The following is a 24,704-nucleotide window of genomic DNA, read 5'->3' as shown; positions in this document are numbered from 1 at the left end:
GTAGAGAAGTTAAGCACCCTACCCAAAGTCAAGAAAACGGCAGATGGGATTAGAACTAAGTAACCAGAGCCTAAATACCACTTCCAACATAAATCTCCCAAGAGGAAAGGAATATGAAACAACTAAGACATCAACATAGCTTATTATTATTTGTATTTAGATATCCATACCAAGTCAAATACTGCCCTTCAATATTTTGGGGCCCTTAATACTTTAAAAGATATTTTGTATCTTCCTTTTCCCCTGCAGAAAGTCAACAACTCAGTGTTTGGGAAAACAAAATAAAACAAAACAAGCTGAATATATAGAGGAGAAGCAGGAAACTACACAACATATTTTATATGAAATAATTCTAGCAGCTGTGTAAATATTTCTTTTTATCTCAGAAAAAGCCTAGTCATATACATACCACTACTATTTTTTACCAGTTATCCCCAATTCTCACTTCTTTCCTACTCTTCAGGCCACACATTCGTGCATATATCATGGTAGAGATTATTATTTCCTAAGAAAATAAGAACACTTTAAAAAAGCCTAAACTATTACCTATAACCAAGTATACCTCACTTCACATATAAAAGTTAAAAAGTGACTTCAGGGGCACCTGGGTGACTCGGTTGGATGACTGCCTTGGGCTCAGGTCATGATCCTGGAGTCCCGGGATCGAGTCCCACATCGGGCTCCCTGCTTGGCGGGGAGTCTGCTTCTCCCTCTGACCCTCCCCCCTCTCATGTACTCTGTCTCTCATTCTCTCTCTCACAAATAAATAAAATCTTAAAAAAAAATTTAAAAAAATGACTTCAGAGTTTCAGAAGTAGGTTACTGCCCTAATATTAAAAAAGGAAGAGGGGCACCTGGGTGGCTCAGATGGTTAAGCGTCTGCCTTCAGCTCAGGTCGTGATCCCAGGATCCTGGGATCGAGCCCCACATCGGGCTCCTGGCTCAGCGAGGAGCCTGCTTCTCCCTCTGCCTCTCCCCCTGCTCATGCTTTCTCTCTGTATCTCTGTGTCTCAAATGAATAAATAAAATCTTAAAAAAAAAAGGAAGAAGAAAAGAAAAATTTCAACATTCTATCAGTGACTTTGACTTCTTTCTTCATTTGAATTTTGTCCCAGTCATTAACTGAAGGGTTTTATTTTTCATAAGGTACTGCCTTTTGTGGGTACCACTTTCCTGGATTAGGACACCATCCTAATCCCTTTCGCTGAGAAAAGGAATTTAAAACATGACTTTGGGCACAACTTCAAAATGAGATTTTAAGAGTTCAAGAGCTTCCAGACCCAGATGACATCCAATTATGTCAAAGTAAAATTATGTCTCACCAGTCTTACCTTATTACCGTGCATACCAGGGGGCCCCATTAATCCAGAAAGGCCTTGATTGCCCTAAGAACAAAACACAAACAGAAGTGTAATGTTATGAAAAGGAAATGAAAATTAGAATTCCCTTGCTGCCAGATTTCATCTTGGACGTCAAAATCTTACTGCATTCATTTCTGATTTTTGCAATCCACCTCAAGTTCCACCTCCTTTCTGAGTCCTTTTGAGACTTTTTCTGAGGCTATTTCTCTCTTCCCATGCTGAGTACCACTGTACTTCCCCGCCTCCATACCCCCGTTCCTTTTTTGCTGATGTTCTTTTCTCTAGGAATGCCCTCACTCCCCAAATTCCTGTAGTTCCAAGGTTTACTGTGTTTTAGAAAAAAAAAAAAGTTTGCTTAAAAATTCTCCAAACACTTTGTGTAGCAGCTGTGGAGGGCTCGGGCTGCCTCCTGGCAGGACTCCCACTAGGAACCTCAAGGCAGGGTTGTGCGGAGCAAGGGCTGGGTTCACATGGCACACCAGAGAAAGGGACACTTCGCTTCCGGGCTGCACTGGTATTGGTCGCTGCACCCCTGGGGAGTAAATGCTGTGAAAATTTTTTGGGAGGACGTGTGTTTGGCTCCAGCAGATGGGACTTCACCTATTAAGGCGGTCCATCCTCCTGATCCCCCAGCTTTGATGAGGGCCTGTGAGACCATCTTAGGGTAAGAGGGAGAAAGTATACTCATGTGAGGGGGATGGAGTGTCTGGTGGGTAGAGATGACAGTGGGAGATACAGAGGAGGCTGTGTGAATTGACAAGGAGAAAACATCAAAAAGAAATGGGAAGGTAATCTTGAGGCACTTTGCTCCAAGTGGTTTTTCTTAACTTCCCTTTCTCTCCCCTTCTGCTGCAACAAATATATCGTGCATGAAACACACACACACACACACACACACACACACACACAATGTTGTGAAAGAAAAAAGGGTACTTAGGTAATAATCCTACATAAATTCCTAAGTGACTGTGTTGTGTTTAATATTTAGTGCATCAAGTACCTTAATATGTCGTCAAATTAAACAATCAGAACAGGAAAGAATGTTTCTGATGATTAACAATCAAGTACCTTTCCATTTGTACTAATTTTAATACTTCTTTTTTTTTTAAAGATTTTGTTTATTTATTTGACAGAGAGAGACACAGCGAGAGAAGGAACACAAGCAGTGGGAGTGGGAGAGGGAGAAGCAGGCTTCCCGCTGAGCGGGGAGCCCGATGTGGGACTCGATCCCAGGACCCTGGGATCATGACCTGAGCTGAAGGCAGACGCTTAACGACTGAGCCACCCAGGCGCCCTAATTTTAATACTTCCTGACATTTTACTAAGATGGCTTCCATTTTTGATGGGATGACCATTTTACACAGATAATTTTTTTTTTTTTACATTCATTACTCTGATAGAGCGAAAAGAAAGCTGGACTAGGAAACAGGTTATTGGAGGCTTGTCTCCTTCTACTACGTCTAATCATGGGTGGATCACTTGATTTCCCTTCAAAGTTCCTCCACCTGAGAAATGAGAATAATATCTCGTCTGACTTATAGGAAAGGAAAAGGGAAAACCACTATTTAAAAGTTATTTGTGTGCCACTGAGATCCCCAAAGGGTTTAAACACTTAAATATACTCTATGAGAGACATTCTTTAATATGTGTTCCATGCTGAAGGACTAGCCCCTGCACTTCTTTTGTGTCGTCACTGACCATATATTTATTGTAAAAACGGCTAAATGATTAAAAATAAAACGCAATTGTTTTCCAAGCCCCTCAACTCTCACCAATATGATGTTCATATTTTTTTATTCATAATATATGTGTATAACTGATATCCTGCCTCCTCAGTTTGAACCCAATCTAATGTAAATACAATGTCTAAGAAATGTTTTTAAATTTTACCATTTTAAAAATACATCTCTCAGTTTTAAAAGCTGGATTTCACTTAAAGCTCAATGGCAACATATTATTAAATCCTGTATCTTACTACCTTACTCCTATATAGCATTAACCACAATTAGTATGTGAGTAACTCAAAAAGTGGAAAAAGGACATACTTCCAAGCCTCAATCCCAATGCTGAACCATCCAATATTTTATACAGATACTGTACACATACTGAACCACCCTATATTTTGTACAAGGAAGCCACAAGTAAAGATAAAACCAAGCATTTGATATAAATGTTAATGCTTAATTTGGGGGGGGTTGTTTAAAGCAGTCACCAAAACAGAATGGACCTCTAATTTCTAAATTTTAAGTAAGAAATCAAATGTTCTATATTTAAATATTTTAAAAGATGGCATTTTGTTTCTCAGATTGCAGGATATTTTTCCTTGCAATAACAACGGGACCGATGAAAATATGTTTCTAATAAATTTCTATTCTAAGTTATTTATATTCAGTGAACTCTGTTCCATCACAGGAATAAAATTCTCAAGATTCTAGATTAAAATTTTTTTAGGATTTACTTCTTAGTATAATACCTGTAAAGTTCATTAATATGGTGTTTTTTTTTTTTTTTTTAAGTTTACAAGAGTTTCTATAAGCCAATTAAAGATCAGATTTCAATCCAGGAACCACCAAAATTATTCAGGAATTTTAAGTTTGTGAATGTATACCATACAAACAAAAACATCTTGTAATTGTATCACATTCATTAAGTACTTGTCCAAATAGAGATTCCCAGATGTATTCCTAAAGACTCCAATTTTACTCATCCTCACTGGAAAACAGTATCTTCCTTCTAACAAAGATTTTGTTGCTAGTTTTATTCAAAATGTTAGTTTCTTTTTACCTAAATGTGAATGCATATGTTTGACAGCATTACGATAAAATGAAATGCATACTAGACAAAAAGTCAAACAAATATATCATTAACTCAGCCACTTACTATCCATGAGTCATTTAAATTCTATGAATTCTGTTTTCTTAACTAGAAAACAAGATAATGATGACTGCTTCTCTTACAATTACTGGGGACTTAAAAAAGATAAAGTACGTGGAGCTAATCTAAATAAGACACAAAATAGCATTAGGATTTATGTATTATTTTGTGTATGCCTTTTAACAGCAAATTTTTGAGATTAGGGACACATTCTGCTCTAATCTTTCACCCCACCCTTCCCTAACTGGCAGGTAGCACAATGGTAGGCCATAGTAGACACTCAATAAAATTAATGTTAAGATTTTAATTGATGCATTAAGCTGATGATATAATTTATTTTTCAATTATTTCCCCTTCATTAAAGTTCTTTATCTTCTGTCTGATACCTTCTCTAGTTCTCTGTCTCCTCTGTTTGAGATCAAGTAAAATCTACATTTTAAAAAGGTAAAAATGAATTTTTAATGCTTGAAATATATCATCATGATTTTTTTCCATGGGCAACTAATTACCTTTTCTCCAGGAACAGCTTGACCAGGGGAAAATCCTGGATCTCCTTTGGGGCCCTAGATAAAACAATTATAAAACCCTTGGTGAAGCATAAATTACATATAGTATATCATACTTCTTCAGTTGAATGCATCATCAGATTATATATATATGTATATATATATATATATAACATGGTATTAAATAAAATTATTTTAAATCGAGATGGTCATGCCTTATTTGCTTTTTTATTGTACTTTTTATTAGTCTTATTTTTAAATGCTAAGAAGATTGTCAGACATAGATGATTTTTTAAAATCTAATAAAGTCATGCTGCTATTGAAACATCTTTCCTCAAGGGACCTATTTAAAGGCTCCATTAACAACCATTTTTGTGACATATTCAGTTATAACTCCTATTTTAGCATTGGAAAACTAGTTACTTTTAGTAAAAGAAATCTTCTTATAATTCTTAAAATGTTATGATATCATTCCAAGTTTAAATATTTTCCAAAATCTTGCAATGTACATGCATTACTTTTGCAATACAGAAAAAATAAATCAAAAAAATACCTCTCATTGCCAAAATAGATATAAAAATACTTTTCATACTCTGGGAATATTTTACATTTCAAGAGAACTATGACACTAGGTTCCAACCAAATTTTTTTGCACAATATTAAAGTAATCTTTCTTATTATGCATACTGGCAAAGTATCTCTTTTTCTACTTCCCATCTCATAAAATTAAGAGGCCACAATTGAAACTCTTTATAATTCCAATTATGATTTCATTACCATTCCCAACTAGTAATAATTTCCATTCCTAAAGAGTTCTAAATGCTATTTTCATACTATAAGGAATAATCATGTGTTCTTTCACAAATTCAGGGACGCTTGAAGCAAAGAAAATTTTTAAGGAAAGTTTGTTTTCCAGGTTGACCTCTTCCCTTCCACAGCTATCAATGCTTCTATCACTAAGGCTACAATTTTAGACCATTAATTACAAAATTATGGGACCTGAGAAAAAGCTTTAGTGATATCTCAATATTTAAGAATTCAATCCATTCTCCAAAAAAAAAAAGGTAATATAGTTAGAACTTAAAAGAGATATTAGAGCTTATCTAGTAAAACACATTCTATAGATAAAGAAGCAATGAGGTCCAGAAAGTTAAATGATTTGATTAAAATTGCTTAGAAAAGTACTGGCAAACCAGGCCAATTTTCCTTCTCATATCACAGTGTCTATTAAATAAAAATCTTATTTATTTTTTTAATATATTTCAGTCTTTTATTATAAAACCTAGCCAATTGATTTGAGGCAATACTTACAAAGAATTTTAAAAGAAGTTAAGAAATGATAGCCTTTGAGAATTTTAAATATAATATAATTCTTTGTGGTCAATGTTTTTACTTATAAATATCACATTAAAAATTCTTATTTTTAGGTGCTTTCTGAATTTTCTATTATCTACTTTCTTATTATCATCAATATTTTAACATTTCATTCTCATTAGAAAAAAAACCCGAGAATGTGGATAAAAGTAATCAATTGATCAATAAAAATCAGATTTAAAGACAAAGCTTTTTCTTATTCATAAGCTTTATGTATCTGGGCAACATATTTAAAGAAATACATGCCAGATCTCTTTTATTCCCACACAAATGTGCATGAGTTAATTGATCAACTTGTTCTACAACCATAATTCTAGTCAACATGAAGGGAATGCTCTTAACTTGGCCAGTCATGGCTTGGGATCCTCCATAGTATAAAATGCATGAGCAGAAATTATTGAACATGCCAACTTTACCTAAAACATCAAAGAAGTAGGACATATTTCTCTGCATTAAAGAATACTCCAAAATTTCTTACTTTCTCCCTCATTTTGTATTAATTCTATGACTCCCAACACACTTTTAGTCATACTTGATTGGCTTTTCAAATCCTCTTTGGAATTAAAAGTAAATGTTTATAAATTAATTAATCATAATTGGCCTTGAGTTTCAATACTGACTTCTACATTACTTTTGTTAAAGGAGCTATATATCCTTTTGAGTGTAAGAGGAAAAGGAAGTTGCCTACCCATTATTACTCAAAGAATTCTCAAAGTCCCACCTATTCTACTGTTCTGCTATATAGCCTAAAATTCTCATTATCAGGGTGCCTGGGTGGCTTAGTCAGTTAAGCGCCTGCCTTTGGCTCAGGTCATGATCCCAGGGTCCTGGGATTGATCCCCATGTCAGGCTCCCTGCTCAGCAGGAGCCTGCTTCTCCCTCTCCTCCCGGCTTGTGTTCTGTCTCACTATCTGTGTCACTCTCTCTCTCAAATAAATAAAATCTTTAAAAAAATAAATAAATAAATAAAATAAAATCCTCATTATCAGCACAGCTCTTTTAGACTATTATTGGATCTCCAAGGGCCCTCTGTCTAGGGAGGAAAACTCCCTAAGTACTAGCCCCATTAACATGTTAGAAAAGATTTATCAGATTAGAGCCCATTCAATATAATGGAAAGAACATTGGGATTTAGAGTGAAAACACTGAACAAATCATTTAATCTCTCTAAATTTGAGATTTCTCCTCTGTAAAATGGAAATAAGAATAACAATGCCTGCCTAGTTTAGTTTGTAAAATATAGGTAAAATTCTCTATAGAGTATAAAAATGTAAGTATTAAAAGTAACAGGACTAAAGACAATCATTAAAATCAATTTTACAATTATTGCCATCTTAAAAAGCAAAAAACACAATTCTTGAATGAATTATTGATGGAGCAACAAAATTTAAATGAAAAGAATTTGGAATTAAAAACTCAAATATGGTTAAGCTAAATTGGGAGAGTCTCATAAAAGAAACACAAAGTGACATGATCTTGAGGTAACATCACTTGAATATTCTTCACTTAACATTACTAATAACTATATAAGCTCCATAATATCAATTTTAAGCATTATGTAATATTCTCTAACCAACACTTCCTATCTTTTTAGCTCACTCTCTAAGCACCCACAACTTTAACAATCATTTGACCTACTGTAACTGCTAATATGTGATCCCACCACATTTTCACTGTCTCATCCCCATGTGGCCTGACTTCCAATCCTTAAGCAGCCTAAATACCAAGGTCTGACATTATAATCACCTCCTGACATACATAAATGGCACCATTTCTTCTTTCTCCCTCTGTCTTATAAGCTTACCTGGCAATTATTAAATGTAAACTTACCCCTACTCTGTCCCATCCCCTAGCAGCTAAATGTGACTAAGAGAAAACAGTCATACTGACAAATTTCACTTTAAATTCATGACTTTTTACATTAATTGGTTTTGTTTTCTTTTGTTTTTTGGTGTGTCTAATAATTACCTTAGTCAATTCACTTTCCCATTTTCATAGATAATTATAACTCTCTTCACTCTGAGTGGGTGATCTTGCTTTTAACATTCACAACCTGTCACAACCAAATCCACTATCCCACCTAAATCTGTTCCAAAATACTCTGCCTTCATAACCAAACCCACATTCTCTCTCATCAGGACATCATCAATACACTGTCTTCCCTATATTATTTTAATTTTTATTTATTTCCAGGATAATTGATATTGCCAAGTAAACACACTGTAATTTCTCCAATCTTAAAAAAACAACTTTTCTTGAGCTACATCTCCCTTCTCTCCTCCATTATACTATTTCCCTGTTAGAGCAAAACTCTTAGAAACTCGTCTATCTTAACGAAGAGACTTCTTCCATTCTCTCTTGGACTTAGTTCACTCAGGCTGTTGTCCCTACCCTACTTCACTGTCATTCTTTCTCAGTTTCCTTTGCTAGTTCCTCTTCTTCTTCCTAATATACTAAACTCTGAGGTACCCGAAGACTTGGTCCTTGGACACTTCTATGTCTATATTTATCCATAGGTTAAGACAAGATACACAAAACAACGATTTGAATGCACAGGAGAACAATCAAAAAGCAGGACACACTGGAGGGGATTCAACTCTTGCAAGAAAAGAACCACACTTGGTACATACACATTTATACAACTTTTCTTCTAAGGACCCTCCACAGTCTGCATGGAATGATTAGAATTCCAGCAGAAAACCACAGATGTTTTGGCTAATGGTGTCAGAGGACAGATTGTGAGACTACCTGAGTAACTGTAAATTGAGGGGGGAAATCCAGGAAGGAAGGAAGGGAGAAAGGAAGGAAAGAGAGAAAGAGAGAAAGAGAAAAAGAAGGAAAGAAAGAAAGAAAGAAAAGAAAGAAAGAAAGAAAGAAAGAAAGAAAGAAAGAAAGAAAGAAAGAAAGAAAGAAAGAAAAAAGAAAGAAAGAAAGGAAGAAAAAGAAAGGAAGGAAGGAAGGAGAGCTTCCCCTCAAAATCTGGATAAAGACTCTCTTCAATTCTTGGCTGATACTAAATGTGGTTGCATGAGACAGATTCCAAAGAGTTCACCAAAAAGCAACAACCAGAAGGCTAAAATAATTGAATATAAATTTCAGCTGCTGGCCACCACAGGAGAAATAGTTTGGGGTTTGAGTCACATCATTTTAAGGGACATGGTAAATGCCTTAGTAATCACCTTTCCATTGAAATTCAGGAAGGGCTATACTTTAGAAGTAAATATTATATCCTTGGACTAACTATAAGCAAAACTGAAACAAATCTGTCCCTTAAAAAAGTTACCAAACCTGTACAAGTTTAAGGTGATGAGTCAGTTATTTAATTGCCTATAGAACAAAAAAATCAGTCATTATCAAAGGATTTCAAAGAAAGATAACAGAATCTAAAGTTCTTCCACACATCACCCATAATATCCAGTACATAATCAAATTTTTCTAGACATACAAAGAAAAGTAAAATCTGACCTGAGTTAAGATAAAAGTGGTCTATAGAAACAGACCTCAAAAGGAACCAGATATTGGAATTAGCAGTCGAGGATTTTAAATTAACTATTATATATATGTTCAAAGATGTAACATAAATGCTCATCATAATTAGTGAACACAGAAATATCAGCAGACAAGTGAAAACTATACAAAAAAACAATAGAAACCTAGAACTGATAATATATTATCTGAAATGAAAAATTTTCTGGATGAGATTAACAATATATTAGAGAAGGTGGAAATTAAGTTTAGTAAACTTAAGGAGAGATCCATAGAAGTTAACTAATCTGAAGTAAAGAGAAAAAAATGCAAAAATGAGCAAAGCTCTAGTGACCTGTGGGACATTAAGTAGTCTAACGTACATGTAAATGGAGTCCCAGAAGGAAAAGAGAGAATGAATGGGACAGAAAGATTATTTGAAAAAAATAATGGCCAAAAATATCCCAGATTCATTACAAACAGGCCAAAAACTTACAGATCCAAGACATTCAGTGAACTCCAAACAAGAAATATCTAAGGGAAACTACCCCAATGTATGTCATCGTCAAACTGCTAAATGCCAGAAAAAGAGAAATATCTCAACAGCACCCTATGAAAAATGTCACATTACACAAGGGAAATAACAATGTGACTAATGACTAACTTCTTATCAGAAACAGTGGAGATTACAAGATAAGAACCATAAGCATCTTTAAAGTTCTGGAAGAAAAACACTCTCAACCAAGATTTTTATACTCTATAAAAATATACTTCAAAGAACATAGATTAAAAAAATTGGGGGTAAATAAAAACCAAGAGAATCCATCACCAGCATAATTGCACCCCAAGAAATACTGAAGGAAATTCTTTTAGCTAAAGGGAAGTGATACCAACTAGAAACTCAGTCTATAGGAAGAAATGAAGAGCCCTGGAAATGAAAATAAATGAGGAAATATAAATGATTCCCCTCTTTGTTTCTTCTCTTAATTTCTTTAAAGAGTGGTCACTTAATACAAAAATTACTACATTGTACTTTAGAGTTTATAATAACTTAGATATAAAATAAATGACAACAAAACACAAAGGATAAGGACAGTGCATAAATATAAGGGTTTTATATTTTAAATGAACTGCTACCATATTAACTCTAGTAAACTAGAATGAGTTAAGAATGCATATTGTAATCTCTAGAGCAACCATTAAAATCAATCAATCAGAGGTATAGCTGAAATGCCAATAGAGAAACTATGTGGACTACTAAAGAATATTTTATTAACCCAAAAGGAGGAATAAGGACCAAAAAACATATGAGATAAGTGGAAAAGAAATGACAATGTAGGCTGAGACCAAATCATACCAATAATTACACAAATATAAATGGACTTAACATTCTAATTAAAAATCAGAGATCATCATACCAGATAAACAGTGAGATCTAATATGTATTGTCTATAAGATATATTTTAAATATAGAAAGGGAAAGGGAAAGAAAAATATATACCAGTCAAACACTAATCATAAAAAAGCTGGTGTGGCTGTTACTATCAGACAAACTGGACTTCAGGAAAAGGAGTACCACTGGAGATAAGGAGAGATACTTGATAATGATAGAAAGGATCAATTCATTAAAAAGACACAGCAATCATTAAACATGTATGCACAACACAGAGCTGCAAAGTAAATGAACCTAACACTGACTAAATACTTCCTAAACACTAAACAGAGAAACAGACAAATCCAAATTGTAGTTGGCTGTTTTAACACACCTGTCTCAATAATTAATGGAATGACTATAATTTTTAAAAAACCCAGTAAGGATAGAGAAAATTTGATCACCATCAACCACCTTAATCTAATTGGTATTTATTGACTACTACAACCAAAAACTACAAAGTACACAATCTTTTAAACTTTACAGCAAGGAAGGGAGTGGCATGATACATTCAAAGTGCTGAAAGAAAAAAATCTGCAGCCAAGAATACTCTATCCAGCAAGGCTGTCATTCAGAATAGAAGGAAAGATAGAGAGTTTCTTAGATGAACAAAACCTAAAGAAGTTCATGACTGCTAAACCAGCCCTACAAGAAATGTTAAAGGGGACTCTTTGGGTGGAAAGGAAAGACCATAAATAAGAGTATGAAAATAAGTGTATCTGTAAAAATCAGTCAAGGGATTCAAAAAATAAAAGGATGTGATGTATGACACCATATATCTAAAATGTGGTGGGAAGAGGAGTAAAGAATGAGTTCCAATGGAAGTGACCATCAACTTAATATAGACTGCTATATGCATAAGATGTTATATAAAAACCTAATGATAACCACAAATCAAAAACCAGTAATAGATATGCAAAGAGTAAGGAGAAAGGAATCCAAGGATATCGCTAAAGAAAATGAGCAAACCATGAAAGAGAGCCGGATAAGAAAAGATCAAAGAAAAACTACAAAAACAACCACTAAAAAAGTAACAAAATGGCAATAAGTATGAATCTATCAATAATTACTTTAAATGGGAATGGACTAAATGCTCCAATCAAAAGACACAAAGTGACAGATGGATTAAAAAAAACTCATCTATATACTACCTACAGGAGACTCCTTTCAGCTCTAAAGACACCACCAGCAAAGTGAAAGTGAGAGGATGGAGAGATATTTATCATGCAAATGCATGTCATTAAAAAAAAAGCCAGAGCAGCAATAACTTATATCGGACAAAATACACTTTAAAACAATTGTAACAAGAGACAAAGAAAGACACTATATAATCATAAAGGAAACAATTCAACAAGAAGATATAACAATTGTAAATATTTATCCACCCAACATGGGAGCACCCAAATACACAAAACAGTTAATAATAAACATAAAGAAACTAATCAGTAGTAATACAATAATAGTAGGGCACTTTAACACCCCACTTGCATCAATGGACAGATCATCCAAAGAGAAAATCAACAAGGAAAGAGTGACTTAGAATGACACACTGGATCAAATGGATTTAACAGATATATCCAGAATTCCACCCTAAAACGGCAGAATACACATTCTTTTCAAATGCACATGGAACATTCTCCAGAATAGATCACATATTAGATCACAAAACAAGTCTCAACAAATTCAAAAAGATCAGTCTTACATCTTTTCTGGCCACAATGTTATGAAACTAGAAATTACTGTAAGAAAAAATATGGAAAGAGCACAAATACATGGAGATTAAATAACATGCTATTAAACAGTTAATAGGTCAAGCAAGAAATTAAAGAAAAAAGAAAAAATTACATGGAAGTAAATGAAAATGAAAAATATACACTTCCAAAATATTTGAGATGTAGCAAAAATGGTTCTAAGAGGGAAGTTTATAGCAATATAGACCTACCACAAGAAGCAAGAAAAATCTCAATTAACAATCTAAACTTACAGAGCTAGAGCTAGAAAAAGAACAAACAAAATCCAAAACAAGCAAAAGTAAGGAAATAAAGATTAGAGCAGATATAAATGATATAGAAAACTAAAAAAATAATAGAACAGATCAATGAAACCAGGAGCTGGTTCTTTGAAAAGATCAACAAAACTGATAAACCTCTAGCCAAACCAAAAAAAAAAAAAAAAAAAAAAAAAGAAAGAAAGAAAGAGAGAGAGAGAAAGGACTCAAAATCACAAATGAAAGAGGAGAAGTAACAGTCAACATTACAGAAATACAAACAATTGTAAGAGAATATTATAAAAAATAATAGGTGGACAATTGGACAACCTAGAAGAAATGGATAAGTTCCTAGGAACATATAACCTACCAAAACTTCCAAAAGTGGAAAAGAAAATTTGAACAGACCAATTACCAGCAATGAAACTAAATCAGTATCAAAAAACTCCCAACAAACAAAAGTCCAGAACAGATGGTTTCACAGGTGAATTCTACCAAACATTTAAAGAATGAATACCTATTCTTCTCAAACTATTCCAAAAAATAGAAGGGTAAGAAAAACTTCCAAGTTCATTCTATGAGCCCAACATTACTCAAATACCAAACCAGATAAAGATACCACCAAAAGATAGAGAGAGAGAGCTATGTGCCAATATCTCTGATGAACATAGATGCAAAAATCCTCAACAAAATATTAGCAAATAGGGCGCCTGGGTGGCTCAGTTGGTTAAGCGACTGCCTTCAGCTCAGGTCGTGATCCTGGAGTCTTGGGATCGAGTCCCGCATCTGGCTCCCTGCTCGGCAGGGAGTCTGCTCCCTCTGACCCTCTTCCCTCTCGTGCTCTCTATCTCTCATTATCTCTCTCTCAAATAAATAAAATCTTTAAAAAAATATTAGCAAATAAAATCCAACAATACATTTTAAAAATTACCACAATGAAGTGGGATTTATTCCCAAGATGCAAGGTAGTTTAATATTTGCAAAGCAAACAACGTGATACATCACATCAACAAGAGAAAGAGCATATGATCATTTCAATAGATGCAGAAAAAGCATTTGATAAAGTATAACATCCATTCATGACAAAAACCCTCAACAAAGTAGGTTTAGAGGGAACATACCTTAACATAATAAAGGTATGTTTGAAAAACCCACAGCAAACATCATATTCAATGGGGAAAAACTGAGAGCTTTTCCCCTAAGATCAGGAACAAGACAAAGATGTCCACTCTCATCACTTTTATTCAACATAGTATTGGAAGTCTTAGCCACAGCAATTAAACAACAAAAATAAAGAAAAGGCATCAATTGGTAAGGAGGAAGTAAAACTTCCACTATTTACAGATGACATGACTCCACCAAAACTCTAAAGACTCCACCAAAAAACTACTAGAACTGATAATTCAGTAAAGTTGCTGGATACAAAATCGATGCACAGAAATCTGTTGCATTTCTATACACTAATAATGAAGCAGCAGAAAGAGAAATTAAGGAATCAATCCTATTCACAATTGCAACAAAAATAATAAAATACTTAGGAATAAATTTAACCAAAGAGGTGAAAGAGCTGTACTCTGAAAACTATAAAACACTGATGAAAGAAATTGAAGATGACACAAACAAATGGAAAGACATTCTATGCTCATGGATTGAAAGAACAAATATTGTTAAAATGTCTATACTACCCAAAGCAACCTACAGATTTAATGCAATCACTATCAAAACACCAACAGTATTTTTCACAGAACTAAAAGAAAGAATCCTAAAATTTGTATGGAACCACAAAAGACCATGAATAACCAAAGCAATCTGGAAAAAGAAAAACAAAACTGTAGTTATCACAATTCCAGACCTCAAGTTATATTACAAATCTGTAATAATCAAATTAGTACAGTACTAACACAAAAATAGATGGATCAATGGAACAGAATAGAAATCCCAGAAATAAACCCACAATTATATGGTCAAATAATCTTCAACAAATCAGGAAAGAATATCCAATGGGAAAAAGATAGTCTCTTCATCAAATGGTATTGGGAAAACTGGACAGCTACATGCAAAAGAATGAAATGGGACCACTTTCTTAGATTATACACAAAAATAAATTCATAATGGATTAAAGAATTAAATATGAGACCTGAAACCATAAAAATCCTAGAAAAGAGCACATGCAGTCATTTCTCTGACATCGGCCATAGCAGTACTTTTCTAGAAATGTTTCCGGAGGCAAGGGAAACAAAAGCAAAAATACACTATTGAGACTACATCAAAAGAAAAGTCTTCTGCACATCAAAGGAAACAATCAACAAAACTAAACAACACCCTACTGAAGGGGAGAAGATATTTGCAAATGACATATCTGATAAAGGGTTAGTATCCAAAATATATGAAGAATTTAAAAACTCAACACCCAGAAACCAAATTATCCAAGTAAAAAATGGGCAGAAGACATGAACAGACATTTCTCCAAAGAAGACATATAGATGGCCAGCAGACACATGAAAAGTTGCTCAACATCATTCAGCATCAGGAAAATGCAAATCAAAACTACAATGAGCTATCACCTCTCACCTGTCAAAATGACTAAAATTGAAAACACAAGAAATTAAGTGTTGGTGAAGATGTGGAGAAAAAAGAACCCTCGTGCACTGCTGGGAATGCAAACTGGTGCAGCCACTCTGGAAACCGTATGGAAGTTCATCAAAAAGTTAAAAACAGAACTACTCTCTGATCCAGTAATTGCACTACAAGATGTTTACACCCAAAATACAGAAATACTAATTCAAAAAGATACATGCACCCTGATGTTTACTGCAGCATTATTTATAATAGCCAAATAATAGAAGTAGCCCAAGTGTCCATCAATAGATGAATAAAGAAGATGTGGAATGTGTGTGTATGTGTGTATGTATATATATGTATTATATATATATATAAAACATATAATGAAATATTATTCAGTCATAAAAAGAATGAAACCTTGCCATTTGCAACAACATGGATGAAGGTAGAGTATAATGCTAAGCAAAATATGTCAGTCAGAGAAAGACAAATACCATATGACGCCATACATATATGGAATTTAAGAATCAAAACAAATGAGCAACAGAAAAGAAAGGAAAGGAAAGGAAAGGAAAGGAAAGGAAAGGAAAGGAAAGGAAAGGAAAGGAAAGGAAAGGAAAGGAAAGGAAAGGAAAGAAAAAGGAAAGGAAAGGAAAGGAAAGGAAAGGAAAAAGAAAGGAAAGGAAAAGAGAAGAAAGAAAAGGAAAAAGAGAGATAAAGCAAGAATCAGAATCTTAACTATAAAGAACAAACTTATGGTTACTGATGGGGGGTGGGGGGGGAAATGGGTGAAATAGGTGATGGGGATTTAAGAGTACACTTCTCATGATGAGCACTGAGTAATATAAGGAATTGTTGAATCATTATATTGTACATTGAAATTAATATAACACTGTTAACTATACTGCCCCTTATCCCTGCCTGCATTTCTTCTGACAATCCTTCATTAATGTCAGCAAAAAAGGCCATCAGCATGTTGACATTAACCTAATACATAGACAGATATATGACCAAAGCCCTGATTGGCATGACTCAGCACACCCTGATTGCTTAAGATTGTTCTGCAAAAGAGTTCATAAAAACCCCTAAACTTAGAGCAAGATGGCAGAGGAGTAGGAGACCTGGATTTTGTCTGGTCTCAGGAATTAAGCTGAATAGGGATCAAACCATTCTGAACACCTACAAACTCAACAGGAGATCAAAGAGAAGAATAGCAACAACTCTGAACAGAAAAGCGACCACTTTCTGGAAGGCAGGACGAGCGGAGAAGTGAATCTGAGGCGATATTCGGGAGGATAGACCGCGGGGAGGGGGACTCCGTCGGCCGCTTCTGGCAAGTGATAGAGCCCCGGAGCACAAAATCGGAACTTTGAGAAATCGGCTCCGCGAAGGGACGTCGCTCCGGTGGCTAAGCGGGGGGTGGAACCCTCACGGGACAGTGTGGTCTCAGGACCCTCGGGGTCACAGAAAAACCGGGGGTGCCTGAGTGCAGCAGAGCTCCCAGGTATCGGAGCGGGGAAGCCGGCTGCAAAGACGGAGCCAAGGCGCGGGCTCTCAGCTCCGGGTTGCCATGAACTCTGATCCGCAGCCCGGTCAGGCCACTGCTCCTCCAGCGGGGACCCAACAAGCGGCAAATCCAGGGAGACTCCCCTTCCTCCCCCCGGGAGAAGCGGCGCGGGAGCGCACCGCAGGGATCTGCTGGGTCTGGAGACTCCACACGGGGTCGGGTGCCAGAGATAGAAATGCTCGGTCACAGGCCAGGTGAGCACCGAGTACGGCCAGAGACCAGGGACACGGGAGTGACTGCTTTTCTCTGGGGGTGCACTGAGGAGCGGGGCCCCGAGTTCTCGGCTCCTCCAGGGCGGAGATTGGGAGGCCACCATTTTCACCTCGGTCCTCCAAAGCTATACCGAGAGCTTGCAGGGAACAAAAGCTCCTGAGAGCAAACCCAAGCAGCTTGTTTAGCCCGACCGACAAGGGCGGGGCAATTCCGCCTCAGGCAAAGATATTTGGAAACCTCGGCAACAGGCCCCTCCCCCAGATCAGCACGAACAGCCAGCAACCCAAGACCAAGTTTAACCAATCAAGGAGAACGGGAGAACTCCAGCGCTAGGGGAATACTGCACATAGAATTCATGGCTTTTTTTACCATGATTCATTAGTTTTCAAAGTTAATTTTTTTGACTGTTTTTTTTTAATTTTTAGTTTTCCCTTTTCAACCAACATCTTATCAATCCTTTTTTTAAAAAAACATGTTTTAGTTTTCATTTTTAGAGTCATATTTTATCCCTGCATAGTAGTTACCCTTATTTTTGGCATATATATATAACAGTTTCTTCTAACAGATCAAAATATACCCTAAATCACTAGTGTATGGCTTTGTTCTAGTCTCCTGCCTGATCACATTCTCTTCCTTTTTCTTTTCTTTTTTTTTTAAATCTTCTTCTTTCTTTTTTCAAACAACTTCTTAACTTATCAATTCCTCTTATAAAATCTTTTATGATTTTCATCTTTACAGTCATCTTCCATCCCTTCATTGTATCAACCCTTATTTTGTACATATATAAGTCTTTCTTCCTTTAAAATTTTAGGAGGCACTTTTTTCTAACAGACCAAAATATGCCCAAAATCCAGTGTGTGGCACTGATCTATGCATTAGCCTGATTGTATTTGATCATATTCTGTTTTTTTGTATTGTTCTGTTTTTGTTTTTTCCTTTTGTTTTTTTTTTTCTCTCTTTCTTTTTTCTTTGTTTCCCTTTCTTTTCCCCTGGTTTCAGGTCTTTTCTAATTTGTATATAGCATATTTGCTGGGGACGTTGTTAACCTGTTAGCATTTTGTTCTCTCATTCATCTATTCTCCTCTGGACAAAATGACAAGACGAAAAATATCACCTCAGCAAAAACAACAAGAGGAAGTACCGTCAGCCAGGGACCTACTCAATATGGACATTAGTACGATGTCGGACCTAGAGTTCAGAATCATGACTTTAGAGATACTAGCTGGGCTTCAAAAAAGCATGGAAGTTATTAGAGAAAGCCTTTCTGGAGAAATAAAAGAACTAAAATCTAACCAAGTTGAAATCAAAAAGGCTATTACTGAGGTGCAATAAAAAATGGGGGCACTAACTGCTAGGATAAATGAGGCAGAAGAGAGAATCAGTGATATAGAAGACCAAATGATGGAAAATAAAGAGGCTGAAAAAAAGAGAGATAAACAACTACAGGATCACGAGGGCAGAATTCGAGAGATAAGCGATACGATAAGATGAAACAACATTAGAATAATTGGGATCCCAGAAGAAGAAGAAAGAGAGAGAGGGGCAGAAGGTATATTGGAGCAAATAATAGCAGAGAACTTCCCTAATGTGAGGAAGGAAACAGGCATCAAAATCCAGGAGGCACAGAGAACCCCTCTCAAAATCAATAAAAATAGGTCAACACCCCGACATCTAATAGTAAAAATTACGAGTCTCAGAGACAAAGAGAAAATCCTGAAAGCAGCTCGGGAGAAGAGATCTGTAACCTACAATGGTAGAAATATTAGATTGGCAACAGACCTATCCACAGAGACCTGGCAGGACACAAAGGACTGGCATGATATCTTCAGAGCACTAAACGAGAAAAATATGCAGCCAAGAATACTATCTCCAGCTAGGCTGTCATTGAGAATAGAAGGAGAGATAAAAATCTTCCAGGACAAACAAAAACTAAAGGAATTTGCAAACACGAAACCAGCCCTATAAGAAATATTGAAAGGGGTCCTCTAAGCAAAGAGAGAGCCTAAAAGCAGCATAGATCAGAAAGGAACACAGACAATATACAGTAACAGTCACTTTACAGGCAATACAATGGCACTAAATTCATATCTTTCAATAGTTACCCTGAATGTAAATGGGCTAAATGCCCCAATCAAAAGACACAGGCTATCAGATTGGATTAAAAAACAAGACCCATCGATATGCTGTCTGCAAGAGACTCATTTTAGACCCAAAGACACCCCCACATTGAAAGTGAGGGGGTGGAATCCATTTACCATGCTAATGGACACCAAAAGAAAGCTGGGGTGGCAATCCTTATATCAGACAAATTAGATTTTAAAACAAAGACTGTAATAAGAGATGAAGAAGGACACTATATCCTACTTAAAGGGTCTATCCAACAAGAAGATCTAACAAAGGTAAATATCTATGCCCCTAACATGGGAGCAGCCAATTATATAAGGCAATTAATAACAAAAGCAAAGAAACACATTGACAACAATACAATAATAGTGGGGGACTTTAACACCCCCCTGACTGAAATGGACAGATCATCTAAGCAAAAGATCAACAAGGAAATAAAGACTTTAAATGACACACTGGACCAAATGGACTTCACAGACATATTCAGAACATTCCATTCCCAAAGCAATGGAATACACATTCTTCTCTAGTGCCCATGGAACATTCTCCAGAACTGATCACATCCTAGGTCACAAATCAGGTCTCCACCGGTACCAAAAGACTGGGATTATTCCCTGCATATTTTCAGACCACAATGCTTTGAAACTAGAACTCAATCACAAGAGGAAAGTCGGAAAGAACTCAAATACATGGAGGCTAAAGAGCATCCTACTAAAGAATGAATGGGTCAACCAGGAAATTAAAGAAGAATTTAAAAAATTCATGGAAACCAATGAAAATGAAAACACAACGGTTCAAAATCTTTGGGATACAGCAAAGGCAGTCCTGAGAGGAAAGTATATAGCAATACAAGCCTTTCTCAAGAACCAAGAAAGGTCTCAAATACACAACCTAACCCTACACCGAAAGGAGCTAGAGAAAAAACAGCAACTAAAGCCTAAACCCAGCAGGAGAAGAGAAATAATAAAGATCAGAGCAGAAATCAATGAAATAGAAACCAAAAGAACAGGAGAACAAATCAACGAAACTAGGAGCTGGTTCTTTAAAGAATTAACAAGATTGATAAACCCCTGGCCAGACTTATCAAAAAGAAAAGAGAAATGACCCAAATCAACAAAATCACGAATGAAAGAGGAGAGATCACAACCAACAACAAAGAAATACAAACAATTATAAGAACATATTATGAGCAACTCTATGCCAGCAAATTAGATAACCTGGAAGAAATGGGTGCATTCCTAGAGATGTATCAACTACCAAAATTGAACCAGGAAGAAATAGAAAACCTGAACAGACCTATAACCACTAAGAAAATTGAAGCAGTCATCAAAAATCTCCCAACAAACAACAGCCCAGGGCCAGATGGCTTCCCAGGGGAATTCTATCAGACATTTCAAGAAGAATTAATACCGATTCTCCTGAAACTGTTCCAAAAAATAGAAATGGAAGGAAAACTTCCAAACTCATTTTATGAGGCCACCATTACCTTGATCCCAAAACCAAAGACCCCATCAAAAAGGAGAATTACAGACCAATATCCTTGATGAACATGGTTACAAAAATTCTCACCAAAATACTAGCCAATAGGATCCAACAGTACATTAAAAGGATTATTCACCATGACCAAGTGGGATTTATTCCTGGGCTGCAAGGTTGGTTCAACATCCACAAATCAATCAACGTGATACAGTACATTAACAAAAGAAAGAACAAGAAGCATATGATCCTCTCAATAGATGCAGAAAAAGCATTTGACAAAGTACAGCATCCCTTCTTGATCAAAACTCTTCAGAGTATAGGGATAGAGGGTACATACCTCAATATCATAAAAGCCATCTATGAAAAACCTACAGCGAATATCATTCTCAATGGGGAAAAGCTCAGAGCTTTTCCCCTAAGGTCAAGAATGCGGCAGGGATGTCCACTATCACCACTGCTATTCAACATAGTATTAGAAGTCCTAGCCACAGCAATCAGACAACAAAAAGAAATCAAAGGCACCCAAATCAGCAAAAAGGAAGTCAAACTCTCACTCTTTGCAGATGATATGATACTTTATGTGGAAAACCCAAAAGATTCCACCCCAAAACTGCTAGAACTCATACAGGAATTCAGTAAAGTAGCAGGATATAAAATCAATGCACAGAAATCAGTGGCATTCCTCTACACCAACAACAAGACAGAAGAGAGACAAATCAAGGAGTCGATCCCATTTACAATTGCACCCAAAACCATAAGATACCTAGGAATAAATTTACCCAAAGAGGCAAAGGATCTGTACTCAGAAAACTATAAAATACTCATGAAATTGAGGAAGACACAAAGAAATGGAAAACGTTACATGCTCATGGATTGGAAGAACAAACATTGTGAAGATGTCAATGCTACCTAGAGCAATCTACACATTCAATGCAATCCCTATCAAAATACCATCCACTTTTTTCAAAGAAATGGAACAAATAATCCTACAATTTGTATGGAACCAGAAGAGACCCCAAATAGCCAGAGGAATGTTGAAAAAGAAAAGCAAAGCTGGCGGCATCACAATTCCGGACTTCCAGCTCTATTACAAAGCTGTCATCATCAAGACAGTATGGTACTGGCACAAAAACATGCACATAGATCAATGGAACAGAATAGAGAGCCCAGAAATGGACCCTCAATTCTATGGTCAACTCATCTTTGACAAAGCAGGAAAGAATGTCCAATGGAAAAGAGACAGTCTCTTCAACAAATGGTGTTGGGAAAATTGGACAGCCACATGCAGAAGAATGAAACTGGACCATTGCCTTACACCACACAGAAAAATAGACTCAAAATGGTTGAAAGACCTAAACGTGAGACAAGAGTCCATGAAAATCCTAAAGGAGAACACAGGCAGCAACCTCTTCGACCTCAGCCGCAGCAACTTCTTCCTAGAAACATCGCCAAAGGCAAGGAAAGCAAGGGCAAAAATGAACTATTGGGATTTCATCAAGATAAAAAGCTTTTGCACAGCAAACGAAACAGTCCACAAAACCAAAAGACAACCGACAGAATGGGAGAAAATATTTGCAAATAACACATCAGATAAAGGGCTAGTATCCAAAATCTATAAAGAACTTATCAAACTCAACACCCAAGGAACAAATAATCCAATCAAGAAATGGGCAGAAGACATGAACAGACATTTTTCCAAAGAAGACATCCAAATGGCCAAGAGACACATGAAAAAGTGTTCAACATCGCTCAGCATCAGGGAAATCCAAATCAAAACCTCAATGAGATACCACCTCATACCAGTCAGAATGGCTAAAATTACAAGTCAGGAAACGACAGATGTTGGCGGGAATGCGGAGAAAGGGGAACCCTCCTACACTGTTGGTGGGAATGCAAGCTGGTGCAACACTCTGGAAAACAGTATGGAGGTTCCTGAAATAGTTGAAAACAGAGCTATCATACGATCCAGCAATTGCACTACTGGGTATTTACCACAAAGATACAAATGTAGGGATCTGAAGGGGTACGTGCACCCCAATGTTTATAGCAGCAATGTCCACAATAGCCAAACTGTGGAAAGAGCCAAGATGGCCATTGACAGATGAATGGATAAAGAAGGTGTGGTATATATACACAGTGGAATATTATGCAGCCATCAAAAGGAATGAGATCTTGCCATTTGCAACGACGTGGATGGAACTGGAGGGTGTTATGCTGAGTGAAATAAGTCAATCAGAGAAAGACATGTATCATATGACCTCACTGATATGAGGAATTCTTAATCTCAGGAAATAAACTGAGTGTTGCTGGAGTGGTGGGGGGTGGGAGGGATGGGGTAGCTGGGTGATAAGCATTGGGGAGGGTATGTGCTATGGTGAGCACTGTGAATTGTGCAAGACTGTTGAATCATAGATCTGTACTTCTGAAACAAATAATGCAACATATGTTAAGAAAAAAGAAAAAGAAGAAAATAGCAGGAGGGGAAGAATGAAGGGGAGTAAATCGGAGGGGGAGACGAACCATGAGAGACGATGGACTCTGAAAAACAAACTGAGGGTTCTAGAGGGGAGGAAGGTGGGGGGATGGGTTAGCCTGGTGATGGGTATTAAAGAGGGCACATTCTGCGTGGAGCACTGGGTGTTATGCACAAACAATGAATCATAGAACCCTACATCAAAAACTAATGATGTAATGTATGGTGATTAACATAACAATAAAAAATTAAAAAAAAAACAAACCCTAAACTTAGAAACTCCCAGGGCAATCATCTCAGGTCTCCTCCCTCTCAGGGAGCTTTGTACTATTGCTCAATAAACTTCTCTTTGCTGCCCACCAATCTTAGTCTGGTCTACCTCTTCCTTCTTCGAAGTGACATGACCAAGAACCATGGGCACTAAAGGCGGAGAAATCCTGCCAACACAAGGGCCTACATAATCCGGCTTCTGGCTATCTCTCCGACCTATCTTCCAGGATTTATCTCATTCAGTTTATCCTCAAAACCACCAAGCAGCCTCCTGCCTCAAGGCCTTTGGATTTACTGGGTTATTTTTATTTTTCTGCAACCCTTTCCTCATCAGGGTTGCAAAAACGGTAATTTTAAATTCTAACATGCTTCCCTCATTTCCTAGCTTTTTCTATAAAAAGAAACTACCTTTCATCAACTATTTGGTTGTCCTGAGCTTAATTTCTATAAAAAAAGCAAGATAATTTTATAAGAAAACTTTTATTCCCTCCCCTTATTTTTCTTCTATTTATCATTTTTCAAAATAATGATACTGTGGCATAATAAAAATATATATTTGGTCTTTGTTCCTGGTTTCTGGTACAGACCTCCTAAAACCCTTGGAATTTCCTGAGTCATACAAGTGTCTTTTGTTATTCATAACAATCCCCTTTAACCACATCTGAGCTTATGCTAATGAGGTGACGCATGGTGGTACCCATAGATAGCTTCAGGATGGAGGCTAGTCACCAGAAAGGCAAACAAGTGGCTAGAGGGTGGGAACTTAGGAGGAGGCCGGAGGGGGGGAGGAGGGTGAGAGACTGAATTACACAAAATTTTGAACAAAGAGATTCCAAGAGCTTCCAGTTTGGTGAACACACTGATGTGCCCAGAAGGTGGCACACCTGGAGAGGGCATGGAAGTTCGAAGCCCTCACCTTCCATACCCTGCCCTATATGCATCTCTTCCATTTAGGTATTCCTGAGCTGTATTTTTTATAATAATCTTGGAAACCTGTTTTCCTGAGTTTGTGAGCTG

The 24,704-nt window shown here is 36.4% G+C and overlaps 1 protein-coding gene across 1 annotated transcript in view; it reads right to left on the bottom strand.

The window, feature by feature from the left end:
• COL24A1 (collagen type XXIV alpha 1 chain) overlaps nucleotides 1–24,704 on the bottom strand; it is a 381,932-nt gene that overhangs the window by 301,042 nt on the left and 56,186 nt on the right. Inside the window, exons 6-7 of the mRNA XM_088022947.1 lie at nucleotides 4,745–4,798; nucleotides 1,332–1,385 (exon numbers count right to left, since the gene is read on the bottom strand). Coding sequence (XP_087879073.1) covers nucleotides 1,332–1,385; nucleotides 4,745–4,798 — 108 coding nt within the window. The remainder of the gene's footprint in view (nucleotides 1–1,331; nucleotides 1,386–4,744; nucleotides 4,799–24,704) is intronic.

This window comes from Eumetopias jubatus, unplaced genomic scaffold, assembly GCF_037043125.1.
Source record: "Eumetopias jubatus isolate StellerSeaLion01/CBP00866 unplaced genomic scaffold, mEumJub1_p1.0 scaffold_4, whole genome shotgun sequence".
Classification (NCBI taxonomy): Eukaryota; Metazoa; Chordata; class Mammalia; order Carnivora; family Otariidae; genus Eumetopias; species Eumetopias jubatus.
The sequence above is the reverse complement of the archived record's forward strand: the minus strand, read 5'-3'. Positions and strand labels throughout refer to the sequence as shown.